Source organism: Bos mutus, chromosome 26, assembly GCF_027580195.1.
Source record: "Bos mutus isolate GX-2022 chromosome 26, NWIPB_WYAK_1.1, whole genome shotgun sequence".
Classification (NCBI taxonomy): Eukaryota; Metazoa; Chordata; class Mammalia; order Artiodactyla; family Bovidae; genus Bos; species Bos mutus.
Genome location: NC_091642.1, coordinates 33421379 through 33443414, shown reverse-complemented (window position 1 = coordinate 33443414; position 22036 = coordinate 33421379). Strand labels below are relative to the sequence as shown.

The 22036-nt window shown below is 35.7% G+C and overlaps 1 protein-coding gene across 21 annotated transcripts in view; it reads left to right on the top strand.

Annotated features, from left to right (window-relative positions):
* The window catches only part of LCOR (ligand dependent nuclear receptor corepressor), a 133877-nt gene that overhangs the window by 53480 nt on the left and 58361 nt on the right, over positions 1–22036 (top strand). For 18 of the 21 annotated variants that reach the window (XM_070363855.1, XM_070363847.1, XM_070363848.1 and 15 more), the window contains 2 exons: positions 8487–8552; positions 8886–8965. The exons of 2 other annotated variants lie outside the window; for them this stretch is intronic. Coding sequence is in view for 9 of the 19 variants with exons in the window: in XM_070363839.1 (XP_070219940.1) it covers positions 8487–8552; positions 8886–8965 (146 nt within the window). In the remaining 10 variants the exon portion in view is untranslated. Of the gene's footprint in view, positions 1–8486; positions 8679–8885; positions 8966–22036 lie in introns of those variants that run through there. One more of the 21 variants, XM_070363843.1, reaches the window with a different exon arrangement.

Below are 22036 nucleotides of genomic sequence, written 5' to 3'. Positions count from 1 at the left end.
CCTAATCAACTTCAGATTTGCATTTAAATGGCTTCTTTTTAGCATAATTACTGTACCCAAGACAGTTTGATATAACAGAAAAAATGAACCAAAACTGCCCTTGAATTTCCAAAGAACTAAATCCAACTGACCTAGTTACTTTCTACCTTTGCAATTTTGGCTACTTAACATCATGGAGTCTCATTTATGGCATAATATATGTAAATATAATTATATGGAATTATTTGGGTAATGTTCCAGCTTACTCGAGTTGTATTTTCCCTCCTTAATGTACTAATACCACTGTTTTTCAGGACTTCATCTCTCTCGATTTATTTCTGTCTTTGCTGTGATTACAGCTTTGCACACAAAAGTGTGCCTGTCATCTCTGTTCATGGGCTGGCAAAGCAAGCCTTAATTAATGTCTGGTTTTAGTTCATAGGTATAGGAACCTTTTTCCATTTGATATCGGTTGCTCTTCTGTTTCATTTATTTCTGTTTCTTTAGGTCTTCAACATGCTAGACTCACAAAATGAGTCATTTTAAAATATTAAACCCATGAGGTAAATAGAAGGGTATATTTGTATTTATCCAACTAACACTTACTGACTGCAGTTTGGGAACAGGCAGGCTGATGTTAAGAAAAAGAAGAATAGGTTCCTGATCTTTGCTCAAAAATCTAGTAGGTAAAATCCACCCTGCCCCCCAATTTTTTTTTTTTTTAACTGAAGTATAGTTTTCTAGCAGTGCGACTTCAGCACTGATGGATATGTTCCTAACTTTGCTTGAGATTTTGGACTGAAATAAAGGATGCCTTAAAACTAACTAGATTACGGGTTGCAGGGGAACATTCTGGGCAGAAGGCTTGCTGTGCTTTAAAGGCATGGAAGCACTGACATGTGTGTAATGACTGATAAATCAGTCTGGCCAGAGCATAGAATATGTAGAAAGAAAGTGGCAGGGCAGACAGAAAAGTGGTTTGGAACTAGACAGACCCTCAGTGATCTTGCATGCCAGCCAGGAATTTGAAGTCTTCAGTATTGTCAGTGGAAAGCTATCAGAGATTTTTAAAACTGAGAAAAGATGGGAGAGGTTTGATGGCAGTGTGAAGGATGGTTTTTGGTAGATTTGGTGATGTAGGGAATGTTTTAAGTAGTCAGATGAACTAAAAATTAAGAGATGTCATTAGTATGTTGGGTGAAGAAGTGAAAAGCCTGGACTTCATAGAGTCACTGGCTTGGTTTTAAACCGAGGGTCCGTGTCTTTGTAGTTAAATGAAAAAAAAAAAAAAAATAGCTGCTTTGATTTTCTATTTTCTTACATATATTAGGTAATAGCAATAATACCTGTTTTACAGTGTTCCCCTGATGATGTTATCATTTTAAAATATCACATATATTGAGCTTGTACAGACAAAGTAGAACGGTGGCTGGCGAGACTGGGAGTAGAAGCAAGCAGTTGCTCTTCCACTACGTAGTACACAGCTCCAGTTCTCTTCTTCAGCAAAATGAAAGAAGTCCTGGAGATGGGTGATGGTGCCAACAGTGTAAGAGTTTATGCAATAGTAAATGTAAAAATGATTAAAATTATAAATTTTATATTATGTGTATTTTGCCACTGCTTTCAAAATGATAAGGGGAAATACTATCAATCATATGCCAGTAATTTTTAAATTAAAGAAAAATATAACTTCCCAAAAACTGACTCAAGAAATAAAAAGCTTGAATAGTTCTATAACTATTAAATAAACTTAATAGTTAAAACAAAGAGAATAACCCCAGAATGCTTTACATGTGAGTTCCCCCCTACTTTTTTTAAGGAAGAAAGCTTCCAACTTTTCTGTCACCTCCTCCAGAAAGTAGGAAAAAAGGAAATATATCTCAGTTCTTTCTAGAAGGATATTTGTCAAACCAGGCATATAAGAAAGAAAATCATAGGTCAGTTTCACTCATGAAATAGATTAGCCCTTTAGTAATAGAAAAATTCTTCACTTTTTTGTTATATGCTTTTTTTTCTTTTTTTAAATTCTTCCTGGACTGTTGTGTTAGTTTCACGTGTACAGCAAAGTAGATCAGTTATACGTATCCATATATCCACTCTTTTTTAAAAATTATTTTTCCATGTAGGCCATTACCGAGTATTGAGTAGAGTTCCCTGTTGTACAGTAGATTCTTACTAGTTATCTATGTTTTATTCTTTTATCCTTGAATAATTCTTTTCCTGATTGTTACTGCCATCTCTATTGCTTTCTTCTTATCTTCTTACACTTTTCTCACAGCTGAGCCTCCCTCTTTGGGGTAACATACCTGTGTCACTCTGAGTCTGTTACGAACTGCATGCTACCGGGCCCTGTTGTTCAGTCACTCAGTCATGTCCCACTCTTCAGCAGCCCCATGGTTCACCAGGCTCCTCTGTCTATGGGATTTCCCAGGCAAGAATACTGGAGGGGCTTGCCATTCGCTTCTCCAGATCTTCCCAACCCAGGGATCGAACTTGTGTCTGCTGCATTGGAAGGCAGATTCTTTACCAGAGACAGGGAAGCTCCTGCTATGCCTTGTCACTTTTTTCTCTTTTGCTTAGTTAATTTAATTGATTAATATTTATTGTAATATTTACGTTTGATATTTTTCCTGAAATTGTTTTTTTTGTTTCTTGTTTAGCATGCTTACTTTTTGTTTAGTTTTAAATTTTACTTCCTTTTGTAATTGTTTTTTGTTGTTGTTTATTTCCTCCGGTGATTGGAAATTCTTCAGCCTTATCCATACATTCTAAAGTAAATTTATGTTAAACCTACATTTTCTTATTAACATCAAAGAGTAATGACTATTATAAATTATTCCCTCATCCTGCATGCACACTTCATCTAAGCATACTTTATTTACTCTTCTTCACCTAAGATTTTTTGAAATAGTTTGGGATGTTATTCCTAAATCATTAATTTTAAAAATTATATTGTGTTTATTTAAAGAATTCTTTATCTCTTGTATTAAACTGAATCGCCTCATATTAGTAACAAGTGTTTATACTTAACTGTTAGTTTTGCTGGTACATTGCTTGCCATTATTTGTTTTTAACTTTTTATTTTGTATTGGGATATAGCCGATTAACAAACAGTGTTGCGAGTTTCAGGTGAACAGCAAAGGAACTCAGCCATACACTGTTATTTTTTATATAAAGTGTTTGTCATTTTTAGGAGGTCTTTGTTCTGAATTTTTTTATTTTAGCTCAACTACTTTAACTGTTACTAGTACCCAAGTAAATGGATGTCTTACTTTTTAAATCAGAGCATATCTAGTATTTTTATTTTATCCATATCTGTGAATAATAGATTGGCTTTAAACATTTTTTTTTTAACCTTCAGAATTTTGTAAACATAGCTCCATTGGCTTTTAGCATTTACTTTTACTGATGAAATGACTGTCATTCTGAATCTCTTTCCTCTTATTTTGTGTAAATTAAGTAAAAATTTCCCCTAATTTTGGAGCTTTACTTTTATTTTTGAAATTCAGATATTCTGCTGGGAGAGTTACATGTATCAATATGCTTTTTTCCCCCTGAGTATTCTGCCCAGGACTTCTCAAAACACATTAACTATGGAGATGCATAACAGTATTCAACATCAGGAAGTTTTCTTTTTGTTCTTGTCTTCCCCCTTCATCCCACCCCATTTCTTAAATTTAATTTTTGAAAATTTTTAGTATTTGCTCTTTCTTGTTCTGGAAATCCTCTTTCACAGATACTGAATGTCCTGGCCTCCTCCTCATCTCTAATCTTTTTCACATGATTTCTTTGACTTCAGATTTACTATGCATTATGGGGAGCCTGGTGGGCTTCTGTCTATGGGGTCGCACAGAGTCGGACACGACTGAAGTGACTTAGCAGCAGCAGCAGCAGCATGAGGACATTTCTTGAATTTTTTAAAATCGCTAATTGGTTGTATATTTTTCTATTTAATACTTTATTTGATTATTTTGGCAGTTTGGGTTTTCTTTTTTTCTCTTCCCCAAATACATATTCTGCACTCCTTTTCTAGAGCAGCTTGCTTTTTGTTTTAAATGCCGTTTTTCCCTGGCTTCAATAGAAACACTATTTGTTAATTTTTTTCAACCTCTAGTATTTTTCTTCGTTAATTCTGTTTCAGTTTGGGCTGTTAGTCTTGACTAGGTTATTGTTTGTCTTTAGTGTGTGTCTTATCAGGTTCTTTAATCAGTTTTTGTGCTGGGTGATTCTCAGGATGGTGAGTGAGCCAGCAGATGTGCTCCTCACAGATGTGGGCTGGGAGCAGGTGCTCAGGGAAAGAGGAAGAAGTCTTAATGCGTGTAATTGTCCAGCAGGGGCGGATTGCCTAGAGTAATGAGAAGACAGCCTTGTTTTGGCTCTTTACCTGTAGAAGTTCATCCAGACTGCTTTGGTTGTATGATAGATACCTTAAAGTAGCTGAAACATTGATTAAAAAGGGTTTAATTACCTCTGTTCCTTTGGATTGAGTATAAAAGATTGTGTAATCTGGTGCTTTTTAATTATTCATTTTGGTGCTTACTTTTAAAGAAGGTAAGTGTGGTATTCCCAAGTTAAAACCCTGAGTTTTAAGCAAAAAACTCCAGATACTATCAGTCTCTTTTTTGTGTGTTTTAAGATACTCGCTGATGATTGTTACCAACAAGCACCTTTGAACTGATATTTTATAAAATAATGATACCATATTGAAGATTGAGCTCTTTTTTTTTTTTTTTTTTTTTAACCAGGCACCAAGCTTTGTAAGAGCTTGGAGACCTTGATGTGAAAATTGTCTCTCAGACTGATAATCACTGTACTGTTCTCTCAGGAAAGGTTCCCAAGACACGTGAACCATTTTTTCATTCCATCTATGATATTTTTCTTATTTCAGAACTACAGGCTGTTGCTTACTTCAGTTGTCTGTGTATTTGATACATTCCTCTCATTACTTTTCATAATCTGCTTTTCCCATTTTGGTTAGAAATAGAGTAGAGATATGATTTAGATTGAAGAGGGTAATATGTGAGAAATTTTAATCTTCTGTCTTTTGTTTTTGAGAGGTAGGTTATTAAAATCAAACTGAAAACCAGAGAGCCCTAGTATAAGAGGAACATTCTGGGAAACAGGAAGGCCTTCCTTCCTAGCCTTCTTGGCATATTAAATCTCCTTGAGGACCTAAACATATGGAAAGAAAAACAGAAGCTGGGTTTAGATAGCCTATGACAACTCTTATGTTACAGAATACTTTCATAGACAGTGCTTTGCATGTAATATTAATAGAAGAGAGAAAACATAGGGCAATTAACATTTATTTAAAAGACAGGGAGTGATAATGTGAATTCTGAGGATGAGAAAACTGGAAACCCAGTCTCCTTGAGGGCGGGTACCATGTCTGTTCATCATTGCCTACCTATTCAGTGCCTGTCACTGTCCCTGATAGGTGGTAGGCTTTTGGTTAATGTATGTTAGATAAGCAAATATCTATTTGTTGAATAAGCTGAAGAATGCCTTGACGGAGATAATATATTTGGGCAGAAGTGAAATGAAAAGGCTTCAGAAAATATGAGGACATAGAAATGGTAGATGATTGAACACGTTAGAATACCAGCCTGGTTGGAGCTGGGATAGTGAGCAGGGAAGTTTTGAGAAATAAGGCTGTCAGTGGTAGGTTAGGGTCAAATTATTAATTATAAATGGTTTTGATTGCTAGACTTAGGAATTTGGGATTTGTTTTTAAAAACAAAGTGTGGTTTTGCTGAACTGTTGGTCACATTGTTAGAGCAGTGTTTTAGGAAGACGATCTGAAGACACAGTGATTGTCTTGAGGTTGCAGTGAGAAGAGATTGGAGACCAGCTTTCATTCCAGTTGCAATGTTGGATGGGGATTCTTTGGCCAGTAGTCATGCTCAATAAAATTATTAATATTTCTTTACATGTAATATGTTACATACAGGTGAGTTTTAAGTCCTGGTGATTGAACATAATGACATAGCTGTCTTTTTCATTATGTATTTAATTTTCCTTGGCATTTTGTTGTTGATCTTCATGGCTTTTCTATGAGATCATGGTATAAATTTTGAATACATTTATTCTTTTCTTATTTGCCTTTTGTTAATGTCAAGCATAGCGCATGAGACATTCCTTGTTGCTATGCAACTGCTAAATTGAATATTTAATATTAATAAAACTGAGTGGCATTAAATTCAGTTAAGCAGAGTAGGCAAAATATGACTTAACGGTATCTGATCAGTATCTGTGTGGTTTAATGTATTGTTGCAGACAAGATCAAGACTTGTTTACAGTTGCTGTTTTGATCAAAATTAATTGTGGTTAAATCTTTGCTTTTATGACCAGATTTTTTTTCTTGTTTATTTTTGGTCTTTCCCTTTTCCTGTTCTTTGATAATGTGATTCAGTTTTTGTTAGTGTTTTTGTGTTATTGATGTTATTACTATTCTTTCTAATTCTGTTATCTTTTGTAATTTTTAAAATTTTACCTACCAAGGCTTTTATTTGATTTTTTTCTTTCTTAGTATTATTTTTTGCTATATTTACATTTTCCCTTTGAAGAATTTATGCTAAGCATACACATTTGGAATTTGTTATTATTTCATATAAATCCAGGTGAAAGCATATTAGATTTGCTCTTCAGAATAAGAGCCACCCATAATCCCCTTTAGTTATTTGCAGTGTGTACTTGGTACTTGCCAGATATTGAAACACTTTCATTAATATTTGTGAAGTTAGAAATCCATTTTGGGAGTAAGAGGGCTCTAGAGGCAGGCTACAGGATTTTTTTTTTTCTTTGTAAGCTAGTGTTGAAAATATCTAGTTTGCAGACCCAGGATAGGCAGTACTTAGCATTTCCTTCTCATTCCCTCACCACCACCTTCCCACCCTCAAAAACCTTAGCCCAACACTTTATCCTCCCTAGTGTAGAGAAAAGAGGACATAGTAATTTAGTGAACAGAGTTTTAATTATAGTAGGCAAATAATAAACCGGGTAGATATTTTCCATTTGTTTGAATGGGTAGTTTGGTTTTGTTAATGTCCTTGGAATAATTTTGATGGGAAGAACAAAAGAGAGTTGAAAAACAATTGATTGTTAATAATAAATGAAAAACCTAGAATCTAGAAATCATGAAAATAGTATAGGAAAGTCAAGTAACTACAGTGTAGATGGTACAAACTCTAGGGTTTACCCTATTGAATATGATGACTTAATATTAAGGACAGAGGAATCCTTTACAGTACAGTGTTACTCTTATAAGGAGATAAGATACTGTTTCTTGGGACCATCTTTCTTACCCGCTTACTTTCCAAACTCTTTCTGGTGATTGTATTTGTGGTTAGGAAACGTCCCTGTTTGTGGGCCTCATGTGCCCACCAGGCTATAGGATTTTAAATTAGTGGTTCCCTCACTTTTGAACATGGGGGTACTTTTTAACAATTAAAAAAAAATTGTAAACCCTTAGGTGATAATCAGATTATGTGACAAAATGCATAGTGGCCCAAACTACAAGGAATTCAGTCAAACTTACATATTTTTTTAATTACAGTAATATTTCTGTACATTTGAAATGTGGACATTGAATGCACAAGACCATTTCTTTCTTTCTTAAGGTCATGCTTAAAGGACATTTATTTATAGGCCTCTTGTTTTACTTAACTTGAGCTCCAAATGAGGTCATGATACATAGAGTTTGGAAACTGCTTTACTAACCCATTATTTGTTGTGTTGTATGAAGGTACAGTTGGCTTCTCTTTTGCATTTTCCTCCTTACTCTTAATATAGAAGACAGCAAGGTGACAAAGATATTTTTTAACTTGTTTTTCATTGAGTTAATCAGTGGTATTTGAGGTAATATATTAGAAAAGTTTATTTTTGTTTTCATTTTCTAAACATCTGTGTATAGGTATCTTTGAATTCTCTTTGTCTCTCTTTTTGTGTATAATCAGTGGTTCATAAATAGACCCAGTAGTTACTGTGGCAGTGTGAACTAATGACAAAAGTCTTTTTCTTTTTGTGATACAAATGTTGTTTTCAGTGAGGCTTTTCCTTCTTAAAAAACTGTTAGATTGAATAATCTATTAACTCAGTTCAGATTCAGAACGCTGTTTAGATTAACCCAGAACACTGAAAATTTTGAAGCAGTTTGACTCATTTGGAAAGGTGCCTCTTAAAATGAAGTTTGAAAGTTTATGTAAAGAGGTATTTGGAATTTTGTAAGATGGTAAGAGACCTCATGAATTTACATTCCTTCATTGGTTATTTCTACTGTTGTTTTGTATTGTCCTTGAATGGGTTGTGAATTTGTATTGAGTGTTAATCACTGACGAAAATGCAAATACTCCTTTTAGATTCGTCATTGACACTCTCCTCAGCATCCTTTCAATAATAATCTGGAGGTCCTGAGAATGGAAAGAAAGCACCATCATTTTTTCATGCAACTAGGTTAAAATTACTGTAGGGAATATTATTGTAATAATGAATTTTTTTCATCCTTTCAGGGTTTGAAAGTATTCTTGAAGGGCTGTTTGGACCTGCATTATTAAAAGATCTCAGTTTATTTAAAGGTATTCAAAATCTTTCTTTGGTATTTCAAATTCTTCCTGGTGACATAAATGATATCTTGGTGACTTAAGCCCCAGTCTCCTTCTCCTTTTTATTCACAGTTTTATGTGGGATGACGCTATACCCATGTAAGCATCTTTTTGTATGTAGTTATCTGTGATAATGCAAATATACTTATGAATAAAGTATATTAACTAGTGAACAATTATTGCAGATAAGGAGCCTGTATTTTTGGTGTAGTTAAACCAGATAATATTTTTGAAATTAGTTCTCATTTGTTTCCTGAAAAATCCTCTTTTGTGTCTATTAATTTGTTATTCCTACTGTTTTTGCAGACTGTGAACCTGAAAGCATTTCTGATTGGACTTTTGATGAAAATTGTCTGTTCTGTTGCTTGAGAAGAGATAAAGTAAAGGTAACCAAGAAACTTGTGAAACTTGTCTAGAGTGGTATTTTGTAGATTTTATTTTCCCAAAACTTGGTTACTTTGTTGGAGAATTTGTAGGAGTACAGGTTCCATGTTCATTTATAAAGGATTTGATAATAACTCGGTTTAGCGATTTAGACGGTTTCTATTCTGTTTAGTCTGTTGAGAAATCTATATCCCAACATGCAATGCCCTATTTATGTAGTTCACTAGACAGAATAATTAACTAGGTCTCAAACTGTTGTGTTATTTTAAATATGAAATGTAATTCATGTAGTGGGAGTCATTTATACAGTAACAAGCACCTAGATCAAGTAGTTATTAATTCATGTAGACTTAACGATGGACTGTGGTTTATGCCGTCTTATGTTTCTTCATAATACTTGAGCATGGATGCTGTTTATATTCAGGTGTAGAAACTGGCTGTACCTTAGGGTTTCTCTTGTTTTATTGCTTTGTGTTAAACATAAAAAGAATTTTGGTTTAGACATTAAAGTTGTTGGAAATTATTTATAATTTTACAGTCTTATGTTTCTTTTCATGGTATTTCTGTTCCATGGAAATGTTTAAAACATTTTTAATTCCTTCCTTTTCCTTGTACACTTCTGACTTCAAATCATTGACGAAGTTGTATCAGTTCTTCTTTGTATTGAATATCATTCTTTTTCTCTTTTCACAGTCATCACCGTAGTTCAGACCATTAGCATTTTTCTGGGCTACTGAAATAATGATTCTTCTCTCTCAGTTTTTGTCAGTGTGTTAAACACTGGTACATGGTTAAACCCTTCTCCTCCCTGCCTTCCCGTAACCCTCACTCTTCGAGTAGTATGGAAATGTTAACCCACACTCAGTCTCTGGTGACTTTACAGTTGTCTTTGGGATTCATTAGCCTAATGCTCAGAGTCTCAGTGCCCTCCCAGTTTGGTCCACTTCTCTTACCAATACTACTAGTCTTCTACGCAAAATTGGTCTGATCATTTATAGTAAACGACGTACTTTTACCATTTGGACTAGGCCATTGCACTTGTTCTTTAAAGCTTGAAATTCTGCTTGCTCTTAGTCTTACCTTAACTCTCCTTTCTTACAAATGGTATACCTCTGCTCTTAGTGCTGTTTCAACACTTCACACTGTTGTAGTAAATATTACACCAATTATTTGTCAATTAATATTCTGCTTTCTGTTATTAATCCTTTTCTGTGTTTGAGTCTTGTGTTCCTGACTACATTGTCAACTTGTGAAGACCACGGACCATGACTTATGCTATTTTGTACCCTTGCATATAGCCATTCTACCATTATTTACTATTGTTGGCAGGTTGCTTTAAATCAAAGCTAATTTAAGAGCATTTTAATGTTCTTCTTTTATGGCATCTTTTTCTTGCTTAAGTACATGAAAAAATTATTGCTGTGACTATCCAGGATGGTCTGTTTTTATTGAGTTAATGAGTAAAGTGTTTTGAAATTTATTGCAGTTTGGAAAAGACCGGAAAATTAAGCAGCTACCAATGAAGTTTAAGTTCATCATTTTAAACTGTGTGTCTTTGTGTGTACATTCATATATGTTGTGACCAATTATTGAGCAAGTTATTTAATAGGCATTTTGGCAGTACAGAAGGAGCCAATGATTGATTACCTTTTTTTTCAGAAGAGGATGGGAGGAAAGCTCTTCTGTGGTCAATAATAGAGTACAGTATATTCTTGTAATATGATTGAGTTTCCCATTGCTATATGAGGATAAAATATTTCATGAATATTTTTAGAAGAAAATACAGAAATAGCAAGGCATGGAACCATGTAGCATTTAACCATGTAGCAGCTATTCTTACTGTTTGTAGTTCTATAATTTTTAGTTAGTATTCTAGTTAGAAAGAATATTTGTTTGAAAGGCCAGCTAGATCTGGGAAAGGTAGTCTTCTCCATTAGACTTTTCACTACCTGTCTTTGGCATTTGTTTTTATCAGAGACAGCCATAGTGTCTGTGTCTTTGAACATAGAGCCTAGAAAACATAACTTGTCAGATACATAGCTTTAGTTGTGTTAGATTGAAAGTGATTGTGTTGAAACTCTTCCAGACATTTGTGCATCTTATCTGAGAAGGAGTAGATCTGAAAGTTAATTATACCTACGTTGGGTTGAGACTTGGCTGAGTTTGGTGGTGGTGGTTTAGTCGCTAAGTCGTGTCCGACTCTTGTAACCCCATGGGCTGTAGCCTGCCAGGCTCCTCTGTCCATGGAATTTTCCATGCAAGAATACTGGAATGGATTGCCATTTCCTTCTCCAGGAGTATCTTCCCGACTCAGGAATCGAACCCAGGTCTCCTGCATTGAAGGCAGATTCTTTACCGACTGAGCTTTGAGGGAAGCCCGAAAGATTCCAAAAATGAAAGAAGTACGGGAGAGAGTGGTTAACAGCCAAGAGGTGGCAGCATAGAGCACAGTATTGGAATTTTGATTTGAGGTTGGCATGGTGAGATGCCAGGTAATATTTGAAAAAGCTGTTAGAAATACTAGTCTCATATTTAAGAATGAGATGCAGGTTATTCCTAATTGTTTTTAGTTAATTTGATTTTCATTGGATACTATTAGAATGGATAAAATAAATACATTATTTACATTTACTTTCAAAAACACCTGCCCTTTCTTGGTGACTCAGTTGGTCAAAGAATCTATCTGCCTGCAGTGCAAGAGATCTGGGTTTGATCCCTGGGTCTGTCAGGGAAATCCCCTGGAGAAGGGAAAGGCAACCCACTGTAGTGTTCTTGCCTGGAGAATTCCAGGGACAGAGGAACATGGTGGGGTACTGACTATGAGGTTGCAAAGAGTCGGACACAACTGAGCAACTAACACTTTAAAAATATCTAGTGAAAAATATGAAGTTGCCTTTTTGGAAAATATAACAGGAACTTACCTAGAAATTAGTAAAATGATTGTTCATCTACACTTCAGTAGTTAGAAAATATATTTTGTATGGGAAAGACAAGTAACTATTTTTGAGCACCTACTATGTGCCAGTTACTTTGATTTGCTCCCATTTAATTCTCACAGCAACATCCCTATAAAGTTAGTTATAAAGCTGGTTAAAGCCATCCCAGTTTTACAGATAAAGAAATGGCAAGGATCAGTCTGAGTTAGGGCAGAGTCGCATAGCTGGGATTGGATCCATGTTTTTAGAGTACGTGGATTTTGATTACAAAGCTAGAAACATGAATATGGAAAATGGTAGAGTAAGAATTAAGTGGTATTTGAAATTACTCAGTTTGGAAGAGGAAGAGAATAAGAGTGTAAAGGGGCATGAGTATATTTGAAATAGCCAGTCTCAGTTGTGCTAGGAGTCCATTAACAAGTGAGTGTCTACCTGCCTGCCTTACTTGGCTTCTCCCTTCTTTCCTTCCTTTCCTGTTTGTTGGGCATGTAGTATATACTCTAAAATGTGTACTAAATGAATAAGAAGTCAGTGTACATAATGAAGTTGGAGAATTATAATATTATAGCTAACTGTTTTGACTGCTTACATACACCAAGTATATACACGAAAAGCTTTCTGTGTACTATACACTTATGAGGCTTTTATACTTTTTCTTAGCTTCTTTTTGAAATAATTTTAGATATATAAAACACTTGCAAAAATAATAAATTCCTCTATACCTAGGTTTCCCAAATGATAATGTCTTATGTAACCACAATACAATGATAAAAATCAGGAGATAAACACTGATAAAGTACTGTAATCTGCATATCTTTCAGAATTCACCAGTTACCCCAGTAGAGTCATGTTTCTGGTCCAGGAGTCAATCTCGGACCACACTTTGTTATATGGCTGTCATGTCTGCTTTGTCTCCTTTAGTCTAATAGTTCTGTTTTTCTTTGCCTTTCATGATGTTGACACTTTTGAAGAATGCTAGCAAATTGATTTGTCTCATGGTTCCTCAGTTTGTCTGATGGTCCTTATAATTGAATTCAGGTTATGCAAGAATTGCACAGAATTGACGGGGTGTCATCCTTAGTGCACCATATCAGGAAACACTTGGTGATGTTTAATTTGATCACTTGGTTAAGACTGTGTCTGCCAAGTTTCCTATACTGTAGGGTTTCTGCTTTTTTCCCTTTTGTGCTTGATAGGTATCTTGTGGAGACATACTTTGAGATTTTGTAAATATTTTTTTCTCATCATAATTTTAGCATCAATTGATTAATCTTGTCTGAAAAAAAATACTAGCATGATGTTTACCAAATGATGCTTCCCTAGTTCTATTATTTCTTCAAACTCTGTTTGTTGAAATCTTACTGTAAGGAAGATGTTTCCCTTCTCTATTTATGTTTTTGTTGTTTACCTGTCAGTATTGACTCATGAATTTTTATTTTGTTCTTTGGATTATAATTTATTGCAATCATTATTTATTTTGTAGTTTGAGTTGTTTTACATTTGTCCATTGAAAGCCCATTCTGGTTGGCTTTTCATCTTTTTTTTTTTGTTTATCATGTTTCTATCAATCTTTACCTTTTTGCCCCGAAAACTGTTCCACACTTACCTTTGCTTTCTCTATCAGAACCTTGGATTTTGCCAAGGAATCCTCATTTCTTTTTTTTTTTCTCTTAAACACCAAAAACATTTTGCTTTGGGGTATAGCCAATTAACAGTGTTTTGACAGTTTCAGGTGACCAGTGAAGAGACTCAGCCATAAATATACATGTATCCTGATGCTGGGAAAGATTAGGGGCGGGAGGAGAAGGGGACAACAGAGGATGAGATGGTTGGATGGCATCACCGACTTGATGGACATGAGTTTGGGTAGACTTCAGGAGTTGGTAATGGACAGGGAGGCCTGGCGTGATGCGGTCCATGGGGTCGCAAAGAGTCGGACACGACTGAGCAACTGAACTGATCCATTCTTCCTTGTTTTTTTACTTTGGAAAATTGTATAAGATAGCAAAACACTAGGTATACTCATTGTACTAGAACATCATTGCTTCTAGACCTCCTTAGTTGTCTGAGCTACAAAATATGTGTGTTAATACTTAAATATATGTACACATACACCTGTATTTCTATGTCAGAAGCTATCTTGTGATGCTGTTATTAATTGTAGGATTGTGTTGATAGCATGAAGAGCTGATCCAATAGTAGTGAAGGAGTACTGGAGAGAGGGAAAGAATTAAAAATTACTTTCAGTATTTCATATCCTTAAAAATGGACTAATTTTAAGCGATGAATCAGTGTATGATAATGGATATTCTTGTACTTGGCTGAGATGGAGATAGCTGTTGTAAAGAGTTATGGATGTTTTAATAACTAAGGATAATGCAAGATGGGATTTTGTATACACATATGAATTGTTTATGCTCTTTAAGTTTATTATAAGGCTATTATTAGTAAGTTCAGTATTTGACAATCATGTTAGGAGAATGTTCTAAGAAGTTAGGACTTGTGGTACATTTTTGAAGAATATATAGGTCTGGATAGACAGACACAGGAGAGGCATAGAATTTATTTTTGTAAGTAACCAGCAATAAGATTGGAGTAAGTCAAGAAGATCCCCTGGAGAAGGAAATGGCACCCACTCCAGTATTCTTGCCTGGAAAATCCTATGGATGGAGGAAGCTGGCGGGCTACAGTCCATGGGGTCACAAAGAGGCGGACTAGACTGAGCGACTTCACGTTCACTTTTCACTTTCAAGATTCTCTCTCTTTCGGTGCCCGTCTGTTCTCAGGAATCATGTAACTAGATACTTTTCATGCCTATTATTAGCCTGTCATGTTGTGTTTACTTTGAACATTTCGTCATTTCCTCTTTTGTGAGTATGCACTAATTAGAAGTTTTAGAGATATCCTTCTTACATTTTAATTTTTATTTCAATTTTAGCACATTGAAATTTATAGTAAGAGCAGATGCTAAATCTAAGTTATTATTTTCTGATTGTATTCTACAGCATGTATTTATGCTGAATGTATCAGTTTGGGCATATTCAACACTGCTGATAAAGACTTGTCTGTCATCTTGTCCTAGAGAACCACAACTCAATAAGTATTCACAGTACCTATTATGTAAATGGAACTGTGGAAGAAACATGTATGAATATAGTGCTTGTCTGTTAGGACTGAGAAAGAAGAAGCAAATCTGAGAAGTTTAAGAGTTATTTACGTAGGAGACTTAAATAAATACAGGATAAGTTGAATGAATACCAGACATTAGTACATGATTAATTACTTATGAAGTTAAGTGTACAAATCTAAATTGCAAGACCTAACCTTGTTGTATTTCCAGAGGCTTTTATATATATTATTTTAAAAGATTAAGGAAAACCACTTGACACGGTGAATCAATGCTCATCCAAGATTCAGTATCAAAGAGTTTTTTTTCTGGCGGGCAGGAGGGTGATTTGTGTGTATGCATGTGTGTGTGTGTGTTGTGTTTTCTTAATATATACTCCCAGTCTGTGGACTTTTTTCCCCTAAGACAAACATAGAGATTCAGAGAAATCATTAATTGGAGATCAGTTCTATCCAATATTATGTGGTCAGAATTAAGCAGATACACTAGTTATTTGGCAAATTTGATAAAAGTCTGATTCTTGGTAAACCAGAGTATACCAGAGAAGTAAAAAATGGATCCCTCCTTGCATATGGAATATTGGTGGCTAATGAAATTAAAGGAGATTTAAATCCTCCAACCTGCTTTGTTGCTGTTGCTTAGTCGCTTCAGTCATGTCCGACTCTGTGTGACCCTGTGGATTGTACCCAGCCAGGCTTCTCTGTCCATGGGATTTTCCAGGCAAGAATACTGGAGTGGGTTGCCATTTCCTCCTCCAGGGGATCTTCCCAACCCAGGGATCAAACCCTGGTCTCCTGCATTGCAGGCAGATTCTTTACCACTGAGACACCAGGGAATACTGACAACCTGCTTGCCCAGAACCAGAGCTCTGTCATTGAGAGTAAAGTTCCCTGCTTCATTCTCATGTAATGTTTAAAAGGTAGTAGTTAGCAAAAGAAAATAGTTTTAAAAACTATACATGTCTAACGGAAGAAAAACTAACAGCAAGTTCTGATTATAGATCCTGGTGAATTAAATAAAATAGTAGTAAAAGATGCTTACTCCTTGGAAGGAAAGTTATGACCAACCTAGATGGCATATTCAAAAGCAGAGACATTACTTTGCCAACAAAGGTCCGTCTAGTCAAGGCTGTGGTTTTTCCAGTGGTCATGTATGGATGTGAGAGTTGGACTGTGAAGAAAGCTGAGCGCCGAAGAATTGATGCTTTTGAACTGTGGTGTCAGAGAAGACTCTTGAGAGTCCCTTGGATTGCAAGGAGATCCAACCAGTCCATTCTAAAGGAGATCAGTCCTGGGTGTTCTTTGGAAGGAATGATGCTAAAGCTGAAACTCCAGTACTTTGGCCACCTCATGTGAAGAGTTGACTCATTGGAAAAGACTCTGATGCTGGGAGGGATTGGGGGCAGGAGGAGAAGGGGACGACAGAGGATGAGATGGCTGGATGGCATCACTGACTCTATGGACGTGAGTTTGAGTGAACTCCGGGAGTTGGTGATGGACAGGGAGGCCTGGAGTGCTTTGATTTATGGGGTCGCAGAGAGTCGGACATGACTGAGCGACTGAACTGAACTGAATAGTCATTTGCTACTACTTGCACTTTAGGCTTAATTTCCATGTACAATAATAACAATTAGATATACTGATAAGAATCATTTGTGGTACATTTATTGGACATTTTTAATACTGTATTTAACTCTTGATATGTAGGCAGGCTTCAAACTTCGTCATTTTCCTATTCTTTAACCTATTGGTCTGCTTAACAAAATTGAAAATAATGTTGAAAGTGAAAGTCACTCAGTTGTGTCCAACTCTTTGTGGCTCCATGCTCTATTCAGTCCATGAAATTCTCCTGGCCAGAATACTGAAGTGGGTAGCCATTCCCTTCTCCAGGGGATCTTCCCAACCCAGGTCTCCCACATTGTCGGTGGATTCTTAAGCAGCTGAGCCACCAGAGAAGCCCGAAGATAACATTGACATACAGTAAACATTGTATTAAGCCCAACAATTCATATTTAGTTAATGTAAAAAGCAGTAATTTACACAAAATAAGAAGCTTTCTTTTTAGATAACTGACCTTAAAAAATATAGGCATGTAAAATGGTGGAGTCCTTTTCCCTAAGACTTGATGGCATTTAAAATAATAAGCATAGGAGAGTGGCATTTGAATCAATGAGTTGCATCTTGTCAGCTCTTATCAGCTTATTGCTTGAAATGTCAGTAAGCCATTGGTAGTGGACATGGCTGTAGCTGTAGCTCCATGTTCTACTTGCATAGGTCTTTTAAAAATAATTATTACAAAACCTGCATGCATACATATGCTTTTAATTCATAGATTTACTATGTGGTATGGATTTTTTTTTAACACTATTTAAATTTGGAGAAAGTGAAGAGGAACTAAAAAGCCTCTTGATGAAAGTGAAAGAGGAGACTGAAAAAGTTGGCTTAAAGCTCAACATTCAGTAAACGAAGATCATGGCATCTGGCCCCATCACTTCATGGCAAATAGATGGGGAAGCAGTGGAAATAGTCTCAGACTTTTATTTTTTGGGGCTCCAGAATCACTGCAGATGGTGACTGCAGCCATGAAATTAAAAGATGCTTACTCCTTGGAAGAAAAGTTATGACCAACATAGATAGCATATTCAAAAGCAGAGACATTACTTTGCCAACAAAGGTCCGTCTAGTCAAGGCTATGGTTTTTCCTGTGGTCATGTATGGATGTGAGAGTTGGACTGTGAAGAAAGCTGAGCGCCGAAGTATAGATGCCTTTGAGCTGTGGTGTTGGAGAAGACTCTTGAGAGTCCCTTGGACTGCAAGGAGATCTAACCAGTCCATTCTGAAGATCAGTCCTGGGTGTTCTTTGGAAGGACTGATGCTAAAGCTGAAACTCCAATACTTTGGCCACCTCATGCGAAAAGTTGACTCATTAGAAAAGACTCTGATCCTAGGGGGATTGGGGGCAGGAGGAAAAGGGGACAACAGAGGATGAGATGGCTGGATGGCATCACCAACTCGATGGATGTGAGTTTGAGTGAACTCCGGAGTTGGTGATATACAGGGAGGCCTGGCGTGCTGCGATTCATGGGGTTGCAAAGAGTCGGACACGACTGAGCGACTGAACTGAACTGAAATTCCCACGCTGTAATGAACCCCATTACAGCATGGGAATGGTCTTGAATTTTGACAGGAACAGCTCTAAAATGTTACCCCATCAGTTTTGTATCACACTTCTTAAGTCTAGGCCTTCTTAACCTTTCCCAAGTGAAACTTGTTATTTTTTCTTTCATTACTTTTCCTAAGATGTTGTGTCTTGAAAATAAGCAGCTATGTAAGTGATCTCCCCCATTCTTACTCCCCCCAGGCAAACTCAAAGGTGACAAACTTTAGAGTTAGAAAAGAAACTTTAAGAAATGTTAAATCTTTATTTTTTGTTTAAAGTTTAACTTTATTAACTATTTATTGCCCTGACAACTAACTACCATGCTCATACAATTTTGTTGCTTCATTTATTCAGTAATGTCCTTGCTGTTTCAGGGATCAGTAGAGCTACTTTTATATAGTTCTTAGAGAACTTTAATATTCTGTCAGGGATCAGAAAATCCAGCCCACAGTCTGTTTTTGTAATGCCTACAAGCTTAAGGAAGTAGTTTTGGAGGGGGAAGAATGAGGTGTTACAGAGACTGTATGTGACTTGCAAAGCCTCAAGTATTTACTCTCTGGCCCTTGACAAAACATTTTATTCCATTTTGAGTATCTTCCATCAGGTTGTTGGAATTAAGAGAATGCTGAAATTTATTAATTTCCGTATCCTATTTACTGCTCTCTGTGTTTTTCTTCCTCTGTGTATCAGAGCAACAACACAAGCAAATATAATTTAATGGCAAGAGAGCTAGGATTATAGAGAAGAGAGTAGGAGAGAAACAAGGAAGACTTGGCTTGTGGAAGGAAAGTAGAGTTCAACATTTGTCCACCTGACTTTTTTAAACTTTTAACTTTCAATAATTGCACATTTATAAAAAAGGTAAAAGAATGGCACGAAAATTTTCATGTGCCCTTTACCTAGATTGCCACTTACTTTGCCATATTTGCCTTGTTAATTCATTGTTCATCTTTCTCTTTCACAAATATTGCATATCACACACACCCGCATCTTCCTGAACCATGTGAAAGTAAGTTGTAGACATCATATCCCTCATATCCCTTTCCTCCTAAGTATTTTCATGTTTATTTTTCTATTTCCTAAGACTAAGGATATCCACTTACTTAACTACACAGTACAGTTACCAAAAGTCAGGAAAGTTAGCTTAGATATATTGTCTAATCTATGAATCTCATTTAATTTTTCCCAGTTGTCCCAGTGACTTAATAGTTTTTTACCCACTCCTTTAACCCAAAATCCAATTTAAGATTATTCATTGAATTTGAGATTCATTACTCTTTAGTCTCTTTTGATCTAGAATGGTTCCTCAGCCTTTTATTTCTGTATTTTTAATGACATTTATGTTTTTGAAGAGTGTAGGTCATTCATTTTGTAGAATGTCTCTTAATTTAGGTTTTCGATAGTTCCTTCATTATTAAATTCAGGTCATGATCTTTTATCAGGAATATCCAGTGATATCCTTATGAGTCCATCACATCATGAAATACACACAGTGTCAGTTTAGTAAGTGATTTTAACTTTGACAAGGTTTATGCCCATTGGGTTTCTCCACTGAAATGTTAACTGTTTTCCCCCTTATAATTAATAAGTAATTTGTACATAGATACTTTGAGTGACTGTAATAGTTTTTCCTCACCAAACTTTCATCATTTCAGTTTTAGTATTGATGGTAGTTTTTTGCTGGATTAAGTTATTTTTCCAGTGATTTGAAAATAGTGATCTTTCTGACTCCATTATTTCTTCTATTAATAAATTGTTTAATTGGCTTTAAAAGCTGGCTTAAAACTCAACATTCAAAAAACTAAGATCGTGGCATCCAGTCCTGTCACCTCATGGCACATAGATGGAAAAAGTGGAAACAGTAACAAATTTTATTTTCTTGGGCTCCAAAATCACTACAGACGGTGACTGCAGCCACGAAATTAAGATGCTTACTCTTTAGAAGAGAAGCTATGACAAACCTAGACAGCATATTAAAAAAGCAGAAATGTCACTTTGCCAACAAAAGTCTCTATAGTCAAAGCTATGGTTTTTCTAGTACCAATGTGAGCGCCAAAAAATTGATGCTTTCAAACTGTGGTGCTGGAGAAGACTCTTGAGAGTCCCTTGGACTGCAAGATCAAACCAGTCAATCCTAAAGGAAATCAACCTTGAATATTCATTGGAAGGATTGATGCTGAAGCAGAAGCTCCAATACTTTGACCACTTGATGCAAAGAGCTAACTCATTGGTAAAAACACTGACGCTGGGAAAGATTGAGGACAGAAGGAAAAGATGGCAACAGAGGATAAAATGGTTGGATGGCATCACCAACTTAATGGACGAATTTGAGTAAACTCCAGGAGAGAGTGCTGGACAGGGAAGCCTGGTGTGCTGCAGTTCAAGGGTTGCAAAGAGTTGGACACTGCTTGGCGACTGAACGACAGCACTGAGGAAGAGTTTTCTCTTCCCTCTGCCAGTGTGGAGTCAAGATTCTCTCTCTATTGAGTAGGTTATCATGTAGTGTCCTAAATCTGGTTAGTCAGGGCCTCTTCAAGCTAACCTCCCATGTCTTTTTGACATGTCCCCGTCATTTTTTGATCTTTTTTATTTACTGTCTAGTACAGGATATTTGGTCTTTTCTGTGTTCCAAAACTGGTTTCTGTTTTTGTAGGGGAAATCTGGTTTCTTTGGTGAGGAATTGTTAATGCATATACCTACTTTTTAGTCCAAATAATATAGCTTTATTGGCAAAGACCAAATGTTGTGCAATAATCAGCCTTATCTTCATTTATATCTAAGGATATAGAAAAAAGTATCAAAATGCCACCATTTCGTGGCCGTTGACATACCCAGTCAGAATACTATGCAAAGAAGTGGATGGCAAGTAAAAGATACTGTTTTTTTTTAACCTCCAAATATGCTTGCTTGAAGAGAAAGATACATGCGTGAGTTTTTGGAAATGTGTCACATTTCTTTATGACTCTGAAAATGTAAGTAAAGGTCATTTCTTTGATTTCATGTGGTAGTTCAGGAGTCACAATTCAGTGATACATTCAGTATCTAGCATTTTTAATACCCTGAATCTATTTGGAATGATTTTTATTGAGGTAATATTTATACATAATGAAATAAAAATTCATTTTAGAGTACAGATAATGCATTTCAATATGTGTATACAATTGATAACTGCCATCACAGTCAAGGTACAAGACAGTTTAGTTTCTTCACCTTAAAATGTTTCCTCCTGCCCTTTTGTAATCAATCACTTTATTGGACCCACAGACCCCAGCAATCTTTATAATTTTATCTTTTCTAGAATTTTATGTTTTAGGAATTATAGGTATATAGTCTTTTATTTTTTACTTCTTTCATTTAGCATAACTTTTAAATATTTATTCCTGATTTTGTATATGACGTTTCGTTTCTTTTTATTGCTAAGTAAGTCTCTGTGGGTGTGAATATGCTACTATTTATCCATTTTTTCTTTTTAAGTAGAATTTGAATTGTTTTCAGATGTTGGCTATTAGGCTTATTCACATGTAAGTCTTTGGGCATATATTTTCATTTCTCAGGGATTCAATACCTAGAATTGGAATTGCTGGGTAATATTGTAATTGCACATTTAACCTTATACTGTCATGTATTTCACCAAAGTGACTGTGTTTCTATCAGCAGTGTATGGGAATTCCACTGTTGCACATTTTGCCAACATTTTTATATAATTGGTCTTTTAAACTTTACCTATTCTGGTAGGTCTGTAGTGGTACCTCATTGTGATTTTCATTTTCATTTCCCTGGTGACTAGTGTGTTGAGCGTCTTTCTTTGTACATACCTCTGTGAAACACAGTATAAATTTCTTGCTTTTTAA